Source organism: Sarcophilus harrisii, chromosome 3 (assembly GCF_902635505.1).
Source record: "Sarcophilus harrisii chromosome 3, mSarHar1.11, whole genome shotgun sequence".
NCBI lineage: Eukaryota > Metazoa > Chordata > Mammalia > Dasyuromorphia > Dasyuridae > Sarcophilus > Sarcophilus harrisii.
The window spans coordinates 598,715,468-598,734,572 of NC_045428.1; the positions used below are offsets into that span (position 1 = coordinate 598,715,468).

At 46.3% G+C, this 19,105-nt stretch overlaps 1 protein-coding gene across 2 annotated transcripts; it reads right to left on the bottom strand.

Annotated features, from left to right (window-relative positions):
* Positions 1-1,121: 1,121 nt before the first annotated feature.
* Positions 1,122-19,105, bottom strand: LOC111719946 (zinc finger protein 260-like). Of its 2 annotated transcripts, none has more exons than XM_031963924.1 (6): positions 18,592-19,105; positions 15,722-15,929; positions 14,738-14,844; positions 10,300-10,423; positions 5,382-5,477; positions 1,122-3,539 (listed from the first exon to the last, which is right to left on the bottom strand). In XM_031963924.1, the coding sequence occupies exons 2-6, from the start codon at positions 15,750-15,752 to the stop codon at positions 1,546-1,548; spliced, it is 2,352 nt and encodes a 783-aa protein (XP_031819784.1). In that variant the 5' UTR covers positions 15,753-15,929; positions 18,592-19,105; the 3' UTR covers positions 1,122-1,545. The 2 variants fall into 2 exon arrangements, with proteins under 2 accessions (XP_031819784.1, XP_031819785.1); XM_031963925.1 differs by lacking the exon at positions 18,592-19,105 and adding an exon at positions 16,684-18,411.

A 19,105-nucleotide genomic window follows, 5' to 3' on the forward strand; every position in this document is an offset into this window, starting at 1 on the left:
CACAATACATTATACACACACACACACACACACACACACACACTCTCTGAGCCGACCCTCCCCCTGCAGCCCAGACAGCTCGGCCCCGCCCTTTGCGGGCTCAGAGCCTCCTCCGCACTGCGGCAGGATCGTGGCAGACAGAGCCCAGCCCCCCTCCCTCTGCCAGCGCGGGGGCTCTCGGGCAGCCTGAGCGGGTGAGGGGCTTTCTCCCCAGAGACTCGTCCCTTGTGTCCCCAGCAGAAAAGGGCGCCTGGCTCCCCCATACCCAGGCAAGCCCCCATCTGGTCGCCCTTTTTTTGTGTGTGCTTGTTATGGCACGTTCGCAGCCGGGCTGTTACCTGCGTATCACCAACTCCCCCTCCCCCCGGCTCCCAAATCTAGTTTACTCTTAGGGTGAGTTATAGCCAAGGGCTCTAGACCTTCCCTTCCGGACGAAAGGAGACCAATAATTGCTTAATAAATGCCTTAAGTTGAGCTACTTCGTTAAACAACATTTTTAGGGGATTTGCTACCAGATTTGGGGGAATTTCAGCCATTAGTTCAGGTCTGGTCCCATCATTTTTTGCTGTGTTAACATCTACTATCGCCTGACAACAGGTAACAAGGAGGAATAAAGGAGATGGAGATCTTTCTCTCTCGAGGGACCAAATACTATTGTAGCTGGTCTTAGAATTCCTCATCAGGGGCAGCCAGATGGTGCAACGGAGAGAGCACCAGCCCTTTGGTCAGGAGGATCTGAGATCAGATCCGGTCTCAGCACTTAACACTTCCTAGCTGTGGGACCCTGGGCAAGTCATTTAACCCCAACTGCCTCAGCAAGAAAAAAAATTTCCTCAGGTTACCCTGAAGCATCAAACAGAAATGCAAACCTTAAAAGATCATGCACCTCACCCCCATTCCATTCTTCTTGCCCACAAGTTATCAGTAAGATTAAATTACTTTTAAAGTCCCTTCCAGCATTCCATGATATATTCCCAGAACCCCAAGCAGGAAAATGTGGTAAATTGGGTATAATTCAACCCAGGGTTAATTCATTACATCATAGAGGATATTAAATAAAGCTGACTTCATATTAATCATGCTCCAGTCTCAGAAAAAAAAAAAAAAACAACTTGTCATTTTAGGTAATTTCTCTTCCCACTTTTATTCTTTAATATTAATGACCTTATATTAATAATTCCTTAAGCTGAGCTACTTCGTTAAATAACATTTTTAGGGGATTTACTAACAGATTTTTGGGAATTTCAGGCATTAGTTCAGGTCTTGTCCCGACATATTTGCTGTATTAACATCCACTATCGCCTGACGGCAGGTAACAAGGAGAAATAAAGGAGATGGAGATCTTTATCTCTTGATGGACCAAATACTATTGTAGCTGGTACCAAAATACCTTGACTTTCCAATATGAAGCATCGGATGGATGTCTGATAAGTGATGGACTACATGCTGTCATTTATTCTTTTTCTGATCACAATCTTAAGGGTTTTTCTCCAATATGGCTTATTTGATCATTACCACGTTGCCATTATGTATATTCATCGTATTTTAAAGTTTACAAAGATGCTTACAGAGATGCTTCCTCAGAGTCGAGCTGGTGCTAAAGGCTTTCCCGCATTCGTTGCAAGAAAAGGGTTTCTTCCCAGTATGAACTCTCTTATGTTCGGTAAGGTGGCAACTCTGACGAAATGCCTTCCCGCATTCGTTACACTCGAAGGGTTTTTCTCCAGTATGAATTCTCTGATGTCCTCGGAGGTTTGAGTTGCTGATGAAGGCTTTCCCACATTCATTGCATTCGTAGGGTTTCTCTCCGGTATGAATTCTCTGATGGTGAATAAAGGAAGTCTTGTGGCTAAAGTGCTTGCCACACTCATTACAATGAAAGGGTTTCTCCCCAGTATGAATTTTCTGATGTGCAGTAAGGTGCCCTCTCTGACTGAAGGCCTTCCCGCATTCATTACACTCAAATGGTTTCTCTCCAGTATGAATTCTGTTATGATTCCAAAGGCTTGATTTGTTGCTGAAGGCTTTTCCACATTCATTACATTCATAGGGTTTCTCTCCAGTATGAATCCTCTGATGATTAATAAAAGAGGTCCTATGGCTGAAGTGTTTCCCACATTCGTTACATTCAAAGGGTTTCTCTCCAGTGTGAATCCTCTGGTGTTCAGTAAGCTGCCACTTGTGATTGAAGGCTTTCCCACATACATTACATTCAAAGGGTTTTTCTCCGGTATGAATTCTCTGATGCTCAATTAGGTGGCAAAACTGGCTGAAAGTTTTCCCACATTCGTTACATTCAAAGGGTTTCTCACCAGTATGAATTCTCTCGTGTAGAGTAAGGTTGGAATGCTGACTGAAGGCTTTTCCACATTCATTACATTCAAAAGGTTTCTCTCCGGTGTGAACTCTCTGGTGCATAGTAAGGCATACCCTATGACTAAAAACTTTCCCACATTCAGTACATTCAAAAGGTTTCTCACCGGTATGAATCCTCTGATGCTGTTTAAGGGCTCCCCTCTGGCTGAAGGTTTTCCCACACTCATTACATTTATAGGGCTTCTCTCCGGTATGAATTCTTTGATGTAAAGTAAGGTACACCTTACGGCTAAAAGCCTTCCCACATTCAGTGCACTCAAAAGGCTTTTCTCCAGTATGAATTCTCTGGTGCTCAGTAAGGGGTCTCCTCTGGTTGAAGGTTTTCCCGCATTCATCACATTTATAAGGTTTCTCTCCAGTATGAATCCGCTGATGATTCCGTAGGATAGAGTTGTTGGTAAAGGCTTTTCCACACTGATTACAGATGTAGGGTTTCTCTCCAGTATGAATTCTCTGGTGTTCAGTTCGGTGTCCCCTCTGGCTGAAAGCTTTCCCACATTCATTACATTTATAGGGTTTCTCCCCAGTGTGAGTTCTTTGATGGAGAGTAAGGCATACCCTAAGGCTAAAAGCTTTCCCACATTCAGTACACACAAAGGGTTTCTCGCCAGTGTGAATTCTCTGATGATCCATAAGGTGTCCCTTCTGGCTAAAGGCTTTCCCACATTCATTACACTCAAAGGGTTTCTCTCCTGTGTGGATTTTATGATACTGAATGAGATCAGAGTGGTAACTGAAGGGTTTCCTACCTATGTTATATTTACAAAGCTTCTTCCCTAAGGGGACTCTATTCTGCTTATTTAGATCAGAAAGCTGTCTGAAGCTCTTTTCAAGCGTGTCATATTTATGGAAAACTTTTCCTGCAGGAACTTTCTGTTGCAGAACAAGGATTGACTCTGGGCTAAACCTTCTCACAAATGTATAACATTGCTGAGCACTTAACTCATTAGAAGTTTTTCTGTGAATGGCTGTTATTTCCCTGGCCTCCTTGTCCCCACTGCTGTTCTTCTGCATCTCCATCCTGACATCAAATTCCCAAGGTTCTCCCAACTTGGAATCCCAGGGACCGGTTTTTGTTAATTTTTCTTTGCACGATCTTCCCACAGAGGCGCCTTGCTTTGAAGTCGAGTTCATGGTTTCAAATCTTCTTTGAACAAGAGACTCTGAAAGGGGGGAAAAAAGCATTTATATCTGTATCCTAAAAGGACAGGAAAGTGCTTTCTATCAAGTTCTTGATTCTCTTTCCTCTAAGAAGAAGAATACCAATTAACTGGAAAAGAATGGAAAAAAATAAAGGAATGGAATAAATGTCTTTAAGATGAAAATGAAACCCAAGATGGTTGAGAAGACCCTAGTCTCTCTTGTACTCCAGGCCTGAGTTACCAAATGCCTTTTGAGAATGTCGAACTAGATGTGCTGTAGGCTACTCAGAACTCATTTTCTTCCCTCCTAAATCCATTTCTGTCATTGTTGATGGCACTCAAGGCCACTCATTCTCCACATATCTAATCAGTTGCCAAATCTTGCTGTTTCTACCTCCACATCACCTCTAGCTTGTATCCCCTTCTCTTCACTCACACAGATACTACCTTAGTTCAGGTCCCACGTCTCCCTTGATTTTTTTTGGTAGTAACCTCCTAATAGGAGACCTAATGTGTCTCCCTAACACTTCTATTCTTAGATGCCAAAATGACAGCTCAAAAGACAAGGTCTGGCTATATCATTGCTTAATAAACTCCAGTGGCTCCCCACTACTTCTGGGATCACATGTCATCTTCTCTATGTGCAATTTAAAACCCTTCACAACTTGGCTTCAACACACTTTGCTAGCCTTACCATACATATACTTCCCTTTATGGATTCCAGTTCAATTGGTCTTTCTGATGCTCCTCAGACACGACATTGCATCAGCTATCTTTGCTCTTTCCCTAATCTGTCCTTCACACCTGGAACGCCTTCCCTTCTCACCTCTTCTCCTTAGAATCCTGCTCAAATACCATCTCCTATTTGAAGGAGCTATTAGTGCCCCACCGCCCCATTAGTCTGTAGATGACAGATGATGTGGACTAGTGGCTAGAGCTGATCTTGGAATCAGGAAGGAAGGAGGTTCAAGTCCTCCTTCTGAGACACATATTGGCCAGGTTACTCAGGCAACATCATCTGCTCTTTCAGGTCTCCAGGCAACAAACAGTAAAATTGCAAAGCAAGAGACAAATAAGCCTGCATTAATAGGAGTTTCTTCACTGGAAGTTCCTTGTACTAATGATATTACAGGGCAGTTTGTTTTTTATACACACACACGTGTGCACACATACATGTACACATACATGGAAGTACAGCAGACACTCACAGGCCCGATCATGATACTGGTTGACTTCAACCACCTCTGTTAATTGTCTTTTCAAACTAGGCCGGTTCTTCCCCCTTAATTAAGCAGCCTTAGAAGTCCCCTGCTCCCAGTGACTCGCAAAGTTAAGTCTGGACTTAAGGTAGACACCAGAATCCCAGAATTCAAGGGTTCCATTGCCCCAGCCTCCCCGGGCAGCAGGGAATACAAGAGTAAGTACCTTGCCTAGCCGAGCATTGTTATTGCATGGTTACATATGTGTAAAGCTCATCTTTCCAACAAGACAAAACCCTCAAGGGCAGGGAAATCTCTAATTCCTGAAAATGCCTCCGAAGGTCTAGGTCAGCGTTCCATGACTAACAGCCAATCAATAAACACTGATCAAATAATTGTGTTAGGTAGCAGAAATACAAGACAAAAAAATAAAAGTGTCCTTTTCTCTCAAGGAATTAAGACAGTAAAATAACTTCTGGGGGGAAGGATCTGAATTGTTGAAAGGAAAATTTGAAGGTGTGGGAAGGTCTTTGTGTTGAGAAACTTTATCCCTTCTTTCTCTAAAGTAAAAGCCTTTGAGATGTTTTTATTCCATATTGACGTCGGGCTAGCTCAGCTCTGAGTCAGCAATGACTCATACAACAGTTCTCATTTACTCACTCACCAGGACAAGTGACTTGGGGGACCTCAGCTTCCGGCGTCCATGGTCCTTCCCCTCGCTCCAACTGGGATATCACATCTGGTTTAAAAACGGGAAGCCCTGAAAGGAATGAGGATTGGCAGTGGAAGAGCAAGCTCAGTCACAGATTCTCAAAGGAGGAAGGTCTTTGCAGGGCATCTTGCCATGTACCCTTTTGGGGTCAGACATTCCCATTCTAATTCCAGAAGATTTAAGAACTCTGTTCAAGAACCAGTCCTGAAGTCAGGAGGACCTGAGTTCAAATCTGGTCTCAGGCACTTAATGCTTCCTGTGTGACCCTGGGCAAGTCATTTAATCCCAATTGCCTCAGCAAAAAAAAAAAAAAAAAAAGGAACACAGAGACTAACCATGATTTTAAAGGCCCAGTGATGGAAATTTCTGCCCACCTCCCGGGCAGAATGAAGCTAAAGATTCAAATAGGTGCATTTCAAGCATAGGGGAGCACCATGAAAACCCTAGGAAACCCTTCTCTGAAACCCGTTTTTAAATGCATGAAGTAAAATCTGACTCTCACATAAAAAGGCCTGATCTAGGGGATAATGGTTTGAACAAAGGTAGGGGCTCTGCCAGGGGCTTACAGGGCTAGAATCAGAGCTGTGGAAACCACTGGGAAATGAGAAAGGGGGAACCGGAAGAGGATGCTGAGGTGATAAGCCTGCAGACAGCAAGCATCAGATGGAGAGGTTTGAGAAGAACAGGGGAAGTAGGAGAGGGAGAATTTCCACTCAGATTTCTGGGTTGTTTCTTCATTCAAGAGGCAGCAACAATAAGTGTCTGGAGCATTGGTAATACAGTTCTGGGAGTCGTAAGTACAAAGATGGTAACTGAATCCATCGGAACTCATGTAAACAGTAAGGGAGAAAGTACAGTCAGAGAAAATGAGAAATTCTTGGATAGAATCTCAGGGAAACTCGAAAGAGGAAAGAAAAAGAAGATAATTTAGTGAAGGATCGGACAGGTGGAAAGGGAACCAGGAAAACACTGTGTCCCAAAAGTCATAGAAAGCAAGAGCAGCCAGAAAAAGTCAGAAGCAGAAGAGAAGTCAAGAAGGATGAGGGCTAAGAAAATGTGGGCTTGTCCTTCTGGTGTCCCTTCTCTCATCATCACTCCCACCTGGAGTATGTAGTTCCTTCCCTCCCTACAAACATACCTAGGTCTCCCTCATTTCTTTTTTTTTTTTTTCCTGAATAAAATCCTCCTTTATTAAGACAATGTCATTTATAATTTTCCAATAACTTATTTACCTTGTGGATTACATTTAGAAATATTTACCTAAGGTGCTATTTCCCAGATATAGTTCATCTGCTACATAACATCTGCCAGAGGTTTCCCCCCACAATGCATTTTTAATCAAAAAATTCTTAAACCCTTAATATATCTACCCAACACCTTACTAATTAGTGATTAAAGGTTTGTTTTGAGGCAGTTTAACAAAGCTGGAAAATTCCAAGTTATCCACAATAAGGATATTCATCTTTCAAGAAGGTGTTTTCTAACCGTCCAGATTTAGTTGTTCTATTAAGTTTTGGTTCCAAAAATGAACTTGAGATAATTTTACTAAAAGAGGTAATGTAATGATAAACTCTATAGAAAAAATACTAGCTTTTCAATACTAAGATTAATCTTAGAAGGTGATCTCCCTCATTTGAAAGAAAGAAAATTCATTTGACTTCACCATCGCTTCTATATCTCTTCTCCCTTAAATAACCAAACTCCTAGGAAGAAAAAAAAATTGTCTCTGCTCACTCATTTCCCATTCATTTCTGAGCTTCTTGTAAACTGGTTTTTGTCCCTCCCACTTGACTGAAGCTGGGCTCTGCAAGGTCACCATCAGTTCTTTTTTTTAAAATAACTTTTTATTGACAGAACCCATGCCAGGGTAATTTTTTACATTATCCCTTGCACTCACTTCTGTTCCGATTTTTCCTCTCCCTCCCTCCACCCCTTTCCCCAGATGACAAGCAGTCCTATACATGTTAAATAGGTCACTGTATATCACCATCAGTTCTTAACTACTAACCTCGGCCTTCAAAATTCTAAAAGATGAATGTTCAATTTTTTTCCATGTAATTGGAAAAAAAAAATTTTTTTTAAAAGAAAGGACTTCCATGAAGCAGTGAGGACCCAATTTATAATGGACCCAAAAGGCTCAACTGTTTGATTTCATTCAATTGCAGAGAAGGTTAATGAGTAAACCAGAGCAGGGATTTGACAAAACATGAGAAGAAAATATACAAGAAGGAAAGGGATTCAAGTATCAAGTACAATATAGAATTGGACTAATTATAGGGTTGAGACTTGGAAGGGGAAGAGAAGGATGAATTAAGAGAGCAGGGAGGAATGGAGTGATTAAAAGTTGGAGGGAAAAGGTGGGAAATGATTAGAAAAAGGAAAGGAGAGGAAAAGATGAGAGCATGGAGGTTATGGTAGGAATTACACTTATTCATTCAATAAACATTTATTAAGTGCCTGCTTTGTGCCAGTCACAGTGTTATTTTTGACCTTGGGTTAATGTCAAAAACAAAACAGACCCTTCCTTCAAAGAAGGAAGTTCCATTATGTTCCATTAGGAGGAATAAATGTAAAATGTATACAAAGTAATTTGGGTGGTGGAAGGGACACAATTTCAGAATTGTGGATCGAGGAAGACAAACTTCTGAGTGACAGTGAAATTTAAAGTATGACTACTCCTATCAGTGACTGAGTGATGGGGCAGGTCTTGGGGGTTTAGGACAATATCGAGCTGGGTGTTTGATGGGGCAGCCATATGTACGCTGAATGCATGACAGCAGTCTGGGGTTGAAAAGAAAGAAAATGATCCAAGTCTTAAACTCCTTGACAAAAAAAGCAAGTCTCTAAGTCACTAATAGAGAAATTCAAATTAAAACAATTCTGAAGTTCTACTTCTCATCCATAAAATATGAAAACTGACAAAACCAGAAAAAGACAAGGGCTATGGACAGCTATATCAATGAACTGCTGATGGAGCATGAATTGGCCCAGCCATTCTGGAAAGTCATTTGGAAGTACACTTAAAAAGTTATTAAACTCTGCATATCCAGTGATATGATTACTAGGTCTATTCCCCAAAGAGATCAAATTAAGAGGAAAAGGACTTATAGGCTTAAAAATATTGAAAGCAGCTCTTTTTAAAACTAAGATGATTATCCACCGAGTTATGGCCCATGCATGTGATGGTGGACCATTGTGCCGCAAGAAAGAAAATATGAAAGGGAGTTGGGCCGACTGATCCAGAGCAATATTAGCAGAATTGGGAGAACAATTAATAGAACAGAAAGATAAAGACAAACAACCCTGAAGGGTTAAAGGGTTCTGATTAATATGATCACCAACTACAATTTCATCATTAAACATGTTACCTCCGGGCAGAGAGGTGAAGGGATCAGAGCAGAGAATGAGACATAGGAGAGAAGACCAATGGAAATGGTTAACACTATGCATGTTTGTAACAGGATTTTGTTATTTCTTTGTCAGTGGAAGTGTAGGAAAGGGAGAGGGAGAGGGAGAGAAAAACAATTTTGTTGATTGAGAAAAAAAAAATTTAATTTAAAAAAAAAAAAGGAGAGTCTGGAATGACCGGTTCATGAGACTCTTTGACATGTCCATTTTCTTCTCTACAGTTTCAAAGCACATAATAATACGGTTTAGATTTTTTGCCAGGAATCAGCATTGGACTCACAGCCCTATGTTTTGCTAACTCTACTCTCTTTTCTCTTGAAAATGATCATTTTCAGAAATGCTCAGAAAGACTTAATGTGAACTGATGCTCAACACAGTGAGTAACAAGATTATTCTCCACTGAGATGGGCGTGGCTCTTCTGAACAATGTGGTGATTCAAAGCAATTCTAATAGACTTGGGATGGAAAATGCCAATCACATCCAGAAAGAGAATTATGGAGAACAATATGGGTCGAAGCAGAGTATTTTCACCTTTTTGTTTGTTTGCTTTTTCGCTTTCCCATAGTTTTTTCCCTTCTTGGTCTGATTTTTCTTGCACAACATGACAACTATGGAAATCGATTTAAAAGGACTGCATATATTTAACCAATTTATACAGTCTTGCAGTCTTGGGGAGGAGAGAGGGAAGAGAGGAAAGGAAAAAAATTTAGAACACAAAGTTTTACAAAAATGAATATTGAAAATTATTTTTACCTGTATTTGGAAAAATAAAATGACTAAAATGAAGATCAAATAAGTTGCTGTATGTAAAACTTATTGCAAATCCTCAATTGCTCTATAAAGGCTAGCTATCATAATTGTTAATTATTATCATGATTTTTCCTTTCTGATTTACTTTTTTCCTTGAGGCAACTGGGGTTAAGTGACTTGCTCGGGGGTCACACAACCAGGAAGTGTTAAGTGTCTGGGGTCACATTTGCACTCAGGCCCTCCTGACTTCAGGGCTGATGCTCTGTCTACTACACCAACTAGCTGCCCCTTCTTTTCGATTTCCTGCCAGTTCCTCTTTGTTCAGGGAAAAAAAGGAATACTAGAACAGTCACAGGAAGTATAAAAGTCTTCAGAACTCGGGGTTGGTATCCCAGAAAGCAGGGGAAAATGGTCAAGTTGATTTTACTCAGAAGGGAAATGAGTTCATCTGCCCCACTGCCTGGGAAGCTACGGGGACCCTTCCCGTCATGTGCACTGGGACTTTAGGATGGACTCTGAGGAAACAGGAATGGGGAAGATGAGCCTCCCTGCTAGGAGCAGGGAACAGGAGCATGCTAACAGCTTGCCTAGGTCATTCCAGAATCTCCCCGTTCCACGTGTTTTTCTGCACGAGAAGCCAGAGCCCAGCCATGGGGCCCAAAGGTGCTCCTGCCCCAGGGACGGAGTCTGAGCCAGGGAAAGCCTCCTTACCCAGAGAAGCAAAGTTGTGGTAGTTCTCCAGCATCACGTCCCTGTAGAGGTCCCTCTGGGCAGGGGCCAGCCGCCTCCACTCTTCTTGGGTAAAGTCCACAGCCACGTCCCTGAAGGTCACGGACTGCAGGAACAGCAAGCAGCCTTCCTTAGCCAGAGGCCCTTCCGGGCTGGCACACAAGAGGAGCTTAATAAATGCTGGCGGACTGACCGACCCACTGGCCCGAGTCACAGAAGGCACAAGCTGGCGGCAGGAGGAGGAATGGGTTTGCTCGGTGCCATAGGCTGGAAAATGCTATGCCCTGCTCAACATTTCTCAGGATCACAGAATGTGAGTTAAATGGGACCTCGGAGGCCATGTGGCCCAAACAGTAGAACAGACATGGCCCAACGTGTGGGACGAGCCTTCACCCTATAAAGCACACAGAGGCATCCAAGTGGGGTAGCGGTTAGATGGCTAGACTTGGGCTGCGTGACCCTGGACGGGTCAATCAACCTCACCCAGCCTTCATTTTCTCATCTGTAAAGTGGGGTAATAATGGCACCATCCTCACGGGGTTGTTGTGAGGAACAAATGTAAGCACTTTGCAGAGTTTAAATACTATTATGTATATGCTGTTTAAATCCTATATAATATATAATAACTATGATCCTCCAGCCTCTACTTGAAGTCCTAGGACGAAGAAAAACTCATCACTTTTCCAGGCAGTCCCTTCCATGGTGGACAGACCTAATGCTTGGGAAATTCCCCCCAGCTTTGCCCATTTGGGCCCCAAGGAGCAATTCTAACCTCGCCCTCCCACCCTCTGTGTGTAGGTCTACTAAATATTGGAGACAGTGCTCCTCCCCTACTAAGTATTGGAGACAGTGCTCCTCTCCTACTTATTATTGGAGATAGCGCTCCTCCCCTACTAAATATTGGAGATGGTGCTCCTTCCTTATGAATTACTGGAGACAGTGCTCCTCCCCTACTAAGTATTGGAGACAGTGCTCCTCTCCTACTTATTATTGGAGATAGCGCTCCTCCCCTACTAAATATTGGAGACGGTGCTCCTTCCTTATGAATTACTGGAGACAGTGCTCCTCCCCTACTAAATATTGGAGACAGTGCTCCTTCCCTATGAATTACTGGAGACAGTGCTCCTCCCCTACTAAATATTGGAGACAGTGCTCCTTCCTTATGAATTACTGGAGACAGCACTCCTCCCCTATTAATGGAGACAACCCTCCTCTGCTACTAACTATTGGAGACAGCACTCCTATTAATTAATGGAGACAGCTCTCTTTCCTATTATTGGAGACAGAGCTTCCCCCCTATTATTGGAGACAGTTCTCCTCCCCTACTAAATATTGGAGACAGTACTCCTCCCTTATTATTAGAGATGGCTCTCCTCCCTATTAATTATTGGAGACAGTGCTCCTCCCCTACTAAATACTGGAGACAGAGTTCCTTCCCTATTAATTATTAGAGACAGCACTCCTCTCCTTTGTATGTTCTTTCCTTCTGGCTAAACACAGCCAGCTCCTTTGCCCAATCCTCCTGAGACTAATGGGCTCCAGGCCTTCAGTCATTCTAGCTGCCTACCTCTGGACCTCCCCAGATGTCCTTGGAGACAGAGCTTGTCCTCTATATCCTTTTTAATCTGCGGTCCCCAGAACCATCACAAGACCCTGACAAAGGCAGAGCATTATGAGACGCTTCTCATGGCGGCCCCAGACAGCCCTGGCTTTGTGGCTGCCATCCCAACTCCCACTGAGCTCCTGACATTTGTCAGACCAACTGCTGCCTCTCTGGGTCTGATATTTGTGAAGCTGATTCTTGTGTCTACATGCAAGATTTGCATTTATTTCTCTTAAATGTCTTCTGCTTAGATGGCTCAGGCTTGAGTCTGGGAACTGTCTTTTAGATCCTGAGGGCCATCCAGCATGTCAGCTCCAGCTTTGTCACCCGGGACTCTGAGGGGTCTACCTCCTCCGCCTTTATTTGGGTCACTGATAAAACTGCCAAATGCCATGGCTCACAGTAGTAATTATATGGAGACCTCCGGCCACAATGACACGGAATCCTTATGATCTACTCTTTGGGGTCAGCCATCCATCCGGCCCTGAATCCCTCTCATTGTACAATCTCTGAGCCATATCTGCCCATCTAATCTCAGAATCAATGGGCCAAGGTGGAGGCACTTTACAGGCCTAAAAGCCTGTGAGTGTGGAGCCTCCACAGTCACGTGGCCCAAAGGGGGCACGGCTGAGCATCCCGTGAAGCGTCATTGCTGAAAGGGAGGAACTTTTGCTATTTCCTTCCATATTAGTTATCTGTCAGACTCAGGACACCCTGGTGTTTCAGGCTCTGGATGAACAAAAAGCGACCCCCATCGCACCACAGACCAAAGGGGGTCCTTAATCATGGCATGCCAGAGGTCATTGGCTGATCCAACTCAGCTCGGCTTTCCTGCCGACACATCCGCCCTGAGACACCAGAGGGAAGCTCCTGCCTCTGGTCCTGAGGTCGCCCATCACTGGGGAGGGCCTTACCTCCCATTAAGTGGCAAGGAAGCTTTCAGGGCCTTTGAAGGAAAAATCCACTGTCCTGAGTGGGTCAGGGCTTTAACCCATCCAACCCCAGCAGGACAAGAATTTCTCTATTAAACATGAAAGGTGCTGACCCAGCCTCTTGTGGAAGACTTCGAGGGAGGGGGTAACCCTGGCTCCTAAATGTGCCCATCAGTTTACAATTACGACTTTGCCAATTCGTGGAATCCCTTGTTTCCTTTGAAACGACTCTGCCCTTGGCTCTTAGGTCTCTTGCGAGCCTTTCTTCCCTGTCTAGGTTGAGAATACCAGAAAAGACTTTTTTTTTTTTTTTTTTTTTTTTGCCTTTTAGTCCATAGATTTATTTCTATGTATTTGTATCTGCTTTGTAAATGAATTAGATTTTTAAAAATATTTTCAAAGTGTCAGAAGAAATAATATAATAAAATACATTGTAAACCTGAATGTACTAAATAAATGTGTTATTTTTATGAATGTTCACTAATCCCCTTCTCCCAGCTGCCAATGCTGTTGCCACTTCCCCCTAAATGTACTCTTTTCGATAGTCTGTGCTTCCTTATGTCCACATCTCTGTAGTGCAATGTAAGCTCCTTAGGGGCAGGAGCTGTTTCATTTTTTTATTTATATTCCCATTCCCCAGCATAAGGTAAAACACAGAAAATGTTAACATTAGAAGACAAGTGGAAAGATCTATGCAAAAATAATACATTTCTAAAGTACCGACTTTGTCCCTAAATAAGTGCCATATGAATATCATCTCATTTCATCCTCACAACAACCCAGGAAGGTAAGTGCTATTATTGTGCCCATTTTGCAGATGATGCGTTAAGTGATTTGCCCTGAGTCCCACAGCTAATAAGCATCTGAAATTGGACTTCAACTCAGGTCTTGTTGATACTTGGGTCCATTCTCTACCCACTGGGCCACCTGTAGATGTCTAATATGAATATGAAGCGCTGGAACTGGAATTGCTGGCTTTTTCATTGCTGTTTGGATGTGGTTCTTAACTGAAAAACTAATAGATATAAAATAAAAGAAGGGGGAGGAAGAGACCCAATCATTTCCTCAAAGAACACACTACTTTCCACCATTGAGAGGCAATGGGCCACATGTTGTCCCCCATCGCAGCTGCGGGAGTGGAAGGCCTTGCTCACTTGTCTGGTTTTTCAGGTATTATTGGGTCACTGGGATTACCAGGAAGTTAGTAGAAAATACAAAGAAAAACACATTAACCAAACATTTTTTTCAAATACTCTTTGAAGGAGCTTATTCTGCTCAGTCCTGAGAGGAGTAAGTTTAATCGTGAGACCACGTCGGGTACAGATAAGCGAACAAGGGTCCAAGAGGAGGGACGAGCAACATGCAGTAGTGAAAGAACATTGAGCCGAGAAGGGAGAGATCCTGGTCTTGGGCCAGATTCTCTGGCTGGAGAAACGGCAAAGACAGTTCCCTCTGGGCTGAACCGTCCCATATGTGCTGTGTCCCTTAGGAGAATGTGAGGGCCATGGAAGCAGGGAGTATCTGACTGTTCAGTTTAGGTGCCCTCCATTTAGCACAGGAAGCATTTAATTCATGGACATTTGTTTATTCGTTCTTAGACTGGGTCCGTGTAGGATCAAGCATTCTAAAAACCATTAAAGTCCTATATAAACGTCGGCTATTATTAGTCTTTGTCCAATGAGAATGTGGCGATCCCCAACGTGCCTTCCAGCCTGAAGGCTCTATGACTCCATGAACTCGACACAACCACCCATCAGAACACACTAAGTCTGGGCGAGGGGACTGACCCCCAAGGTGGCTGGAGGTGACTCGGCAAAGAAAGGGAAGGAAATGTGTCCATGCTCTTGAGAACAGAGTTGTCAGGAAAGCAAAAGCTCCAACTCACCTGCGACCTGGCTGTCAGAAGTCTGGAGTTCATGCCTTCCTCTTCCTCCTCTTCCTCCTCCTCTATGTTCCTTCCTTGGGACAAGGCAGAGTCTTGAGAAGGCAGAGCTAAGGGGAGAGAAAGTGCTCATGATGGAAACCAGGAGCGACTTCCAGCTGAGCACAGTGGGATCTCCTGGGGGCCTGTAGGAGCCATATTTCCGGATTTTGTTCACTTGTCTGGTTTTTTAAGTATTATTGATAAAATAATGGTACTTGATAAAAAGCATTGGCTTGGATGCAGCCAGGCCACAGCCCGGCGACAGCCACTGCCACAAAATCCATCACTCCTCATCCCTTGTGAGGGGGGGAAAGGCAAGGTGTGGGTGATTGTGTAGTCAAAGAAACACAGAATTAGTTGAGTGAGTGGACCCACCTTACCAGAGCCCAGAAGGGAGACCGAGGCCCCCGGTGTAGGGCCACAGGCTCTGTCCTTGATTTATTCAGCATTTTTATCATTGAAAGGTTTATCAAACATCTGGGAGAAATGTCTAAAGCTGGGAGTCATAGCCAACAATACAAGTGTATTTGATATTTACTACGTAAATCTGGTGAATTTAAAAATATAAAGTCTGCTCTGAAGGAGCCTGTTTCACAAAGTCAAGCTGTGGGGACAGGGGCTGGCTCTGGGTTTCACTGGCACAAGGAAGCTCCTTTATCGGTTCTGTACGGGCGCCATCTTCCTATGCCCCCCCCCCCTCCATCTGCCTTGGTCTGACTAGGGCTGGAGAACCAGCTGTGGTCCTTGGAGCCCCATTCCAGGAAAGCCACTGGCCGGGTGAGCCACTAACCAGAGCGAGGGTGACCGGGCCGGTGAGAGGGAAGCCCCCACGTAAACCAATGGAAGCAATCCTGCCCCGCTCTTGGAGGGTCATTTTGACATCTTCTGGATGGCAGTCGTCCCTCCCCCGCACCAGCCTGTTGCCCCAAGCTCCTTAATTCTTACCTTTCTCAAGCATTTGGATCAGATTTTCCATGGTCTCCTGGCCTTATTTCCCAAGGGCTCCGCAGCTAGGTGGTGAATGGTTCTGTCTGCTACAAGACTGGCCGCCTTTGCGCAGCCCTGAAGGTGCAGCCAGAGGTCTTCAGAGCTGTGTCTCCTTCTACCTCCCCGAGGATGCAGCCCTTCCCCATCTGGGGTCCCCCTTCACTTCCTGCAGACCCCAAAAAAATGTCGCTTTAGTTGGAACAATCATTCTGGGCCCGGGTCTCTGCCGGGAACTTAGCGGGGAACTGAATGAGAAAATGGCATGACAGGGTTTAAACCTGGACTTATGATCAGGAAGGCCCGAGTTCAAATCCTGCATATCGGCTACACTCTCTGCAAGCTCTTAACCTCTCTGGGCCTCAGTTTCCCCATCTGTAAAACTGAGATGAGAGGCAGTGTGGCAGACATGGAGAGCCTCAGGGTCAGCATCAAGTTCAGACTCCAACTGACTGACAGGAACTGGGCTAATCCCCAGGCAGCTCTTGTAACATCATAGAGGCTGCTCCAAGTAGAGGCAGTTTCCTCCCTGGGGAACTCCCTATGTCAATGATGTCACAGCCTGGCTCTTCCTCATCCACCCCAATGGCAATATCCTTATCTCCCCCAGAAGGATACGGGCTTCCCAAAGCTTAATAAATTCCCAAAAGCACCATAAATGTCAGAATTATCATTCCGCCAGCAGGTCAGTAGGACCCTAGCGATGAGACAGCCTTGGATGGAGCAGGGATGACGTTCCCTCATTCCTGGCGCCCTCTGAGGCTGTGTAGACACGACTAGGTGGTTCCATTTACTGCTTTGTACCTCCCCCCCCCCCCCCCCAACATATCCCTAAGGCACAAGAGCCTGTGAGTCTGGGCCTGGGTCTCCGGGGCGACCTTTAATTTAGTCTTACCCAGTCCTTGGAAGCTCGGGGCCCTCACCTGCCCATGGTTGGCCATTAGCCCCGGGAGCGCTCTCCAGCCTTTGCTCCCTAGACTAGACTAGGCTGTGATCTCCTCGAGGGCAGAAAATCCTTCCCTTGTGTCCTTGTGCCCGGCACAGTGAGGGGCACAAAGTAGGCGCTTAAGAATCCTTGTAGGGTCACAGGGCGGCACGATCACTGAATGCCAGCTTTGGGCCCAGAGCTTCCCCAACCTCGCGTGGCGAGTGAGGGAAAAGCCAAAGAGAGACCCTCCCTGGGGGGCTCCTTCTGCTGGTGAGCCAACAGCTCCCCCGGTTCAATGACTCTTTGTAGTCTAAGTTTCCTAGATCTCTATCTATGTAGTCCGGGACTCTCTCCCTCAATGGCAGTTAACTTTTACACAGTATCCCATGAGCCTCTCCAAACCAACAAGCCTTCACAAACTGGCCCTGTGCCCGCCGTGTTGGAAAAGCCCTTCCTCTACGGGAACGCTGGGGCCCAGACTCCACTCGGGCCGGCGGTCAAGCTGCCAGGAGCTTTCCCGGCTAAGGTTTTCTCCCATTTTATCTCGTCTTCATCTGTGTTCTCCTGCCAGCCGCAGTTCCGCTGTGTAGGAGATCAGACAGACTTGCAGTTGGCGGAGGAAGCCAACTGGCATCCTTCAGACCCCCTGCCAACCGCTACTTTGTTGTGTGGGTCAGAGAGTGGCAGTTGGCGGAGGAAGCCAACTGGCATCGCTGGGACCCCTGCCAACCGCAACTCAGCTGTGTGGATCAGACGCGCGGTTGGCAGATAAGAGTTGCAGAGGACTGTAAATAAAAAGCTATTGAAAAGAAAAAAGAGAGTTGTAGAGGGAACCAACTGGCGTCCCCCGGACCCTTGCCAACCGCCATTCTGCTGCGCGGTGGGTCCGACAGAGTCCCAGTTGGCAGCGGGGGCCAGCGGGCGCCCCCGAGCCCCTGCCAACTGCGCGTCTCTGACCCACCCCCCAACTGCCTAAACTGGCCTCACAGCCCGAAGTGCTGTTTTTACCACAGAGCAACCCTCATGCTCTTGATTTTGACTCTTTTTTTCCAGTTTTTCGCGTTTTTATTTCAAGTTGTGAGGTCCGAATTCTCCTCTTTCAGAGATGTGCTTTTTTTTTCGGCCCCCATTGAGGGAGGGAGGCCTTTTAGACAACGATTTGGCCAATGGCCAATTCTGCCCCTGCGGCCCGGGCTTGGGGGCGGGGAAGGGTCCGAGGGCTTCAGGCCTAAGGGAATTTCCTCACAAGTGACACTCTGGGGCCTCGGGCCCGCGGCTCGACGGCTCAGAGCCCGGAGTTTAAGTCCATCACGTGACGGCCGAGCCCCGAGTTCAAGTCCATCACGTGACGGCCGAGCCCCGAGTTCAAGTCCATCACGTGACGGCCGAGCCCCGAGTTCAGAGTTCAAATCCTCCGCGTGCCGGCCATGAGCCGTGGGCCTCCCGGGCCCGGAAGTGACAAGCTGCGGTATATGACGGCCACTCGTTGCGTGCTCATCGGGTTCCCAGGGGGTTCAGGCTCCTGGCCCAGAGTCGCACAGACCTCGGCCCATGGCGGGACTCGAACCCAGGCTCTGCCTCTCTCGGTCTCTCTCCCTTCCGCGGGCCTTAGCAAGGGCTAGAGCTAACACCATTTTGCAGATGGGTAAACGGAGGCGCATGACGGTGACCAGAGCCAGAGGGAGTATTCGAACCTAGGATCCTGGAGGCTGCGTCTCCGCCCCGCCCCAGCCCCGAGGCTCCCCTCCTCCCTGCCCCTCCCCCGCAGCGCGGCCCCCGCCCCGCCCCTCCTCCAGCCCCGGGGCACACACCCTCGCGCCCCCCTCGTGGCACACGCACACTCGCTCACTTACGTCCGCGCACACGCGCACTGCGCCCTTCGCCCCATCCCCCGCTCGCTCACCTGCACCGCCAAGCCGCCGAAGAACAAAGGCCCGAACCGCCTGGCCTTCCAGCGAGTGCGCCTGCGCGCCCCACAGACTAAGAACTACAACTCCCAGGGGACGTCGGGGCCCGGAGAGCCTGCAAGCCTGGATATACTGAGGAGCCTCCGAGCCCGACGTCTTCAGGGAACCGTAGTCTTCTGTGGCAAAGCCCGTCAAGGGCCCAAGGCAACGGACCTCCCTGAGCGCTTACTCTCTTGTTACCCCTTTGTAAGCCGCCCGCTGGCTTCCAGACTCAGACTCAGCTCTGCCCAGCTGGTCCCACCGATGGCCTCAAAAGGCTTTTTTTTCAGTCTTCGTCCTTCCAGACCTTTCTGCAGCCTTTGACGCCGTCAGTCCCCCTCTTCCTCGCTGTTCTGCTCTCCAGGTCTTCGTGGCCCTCTCCTTGTCCTACGAATCTCACTGCCCCTTCCCTGGCCCCTTAATAAGGAGGCGCCTGCGCGCTGCAGTCACTGCAGTCGGAGAGAGCCGAGT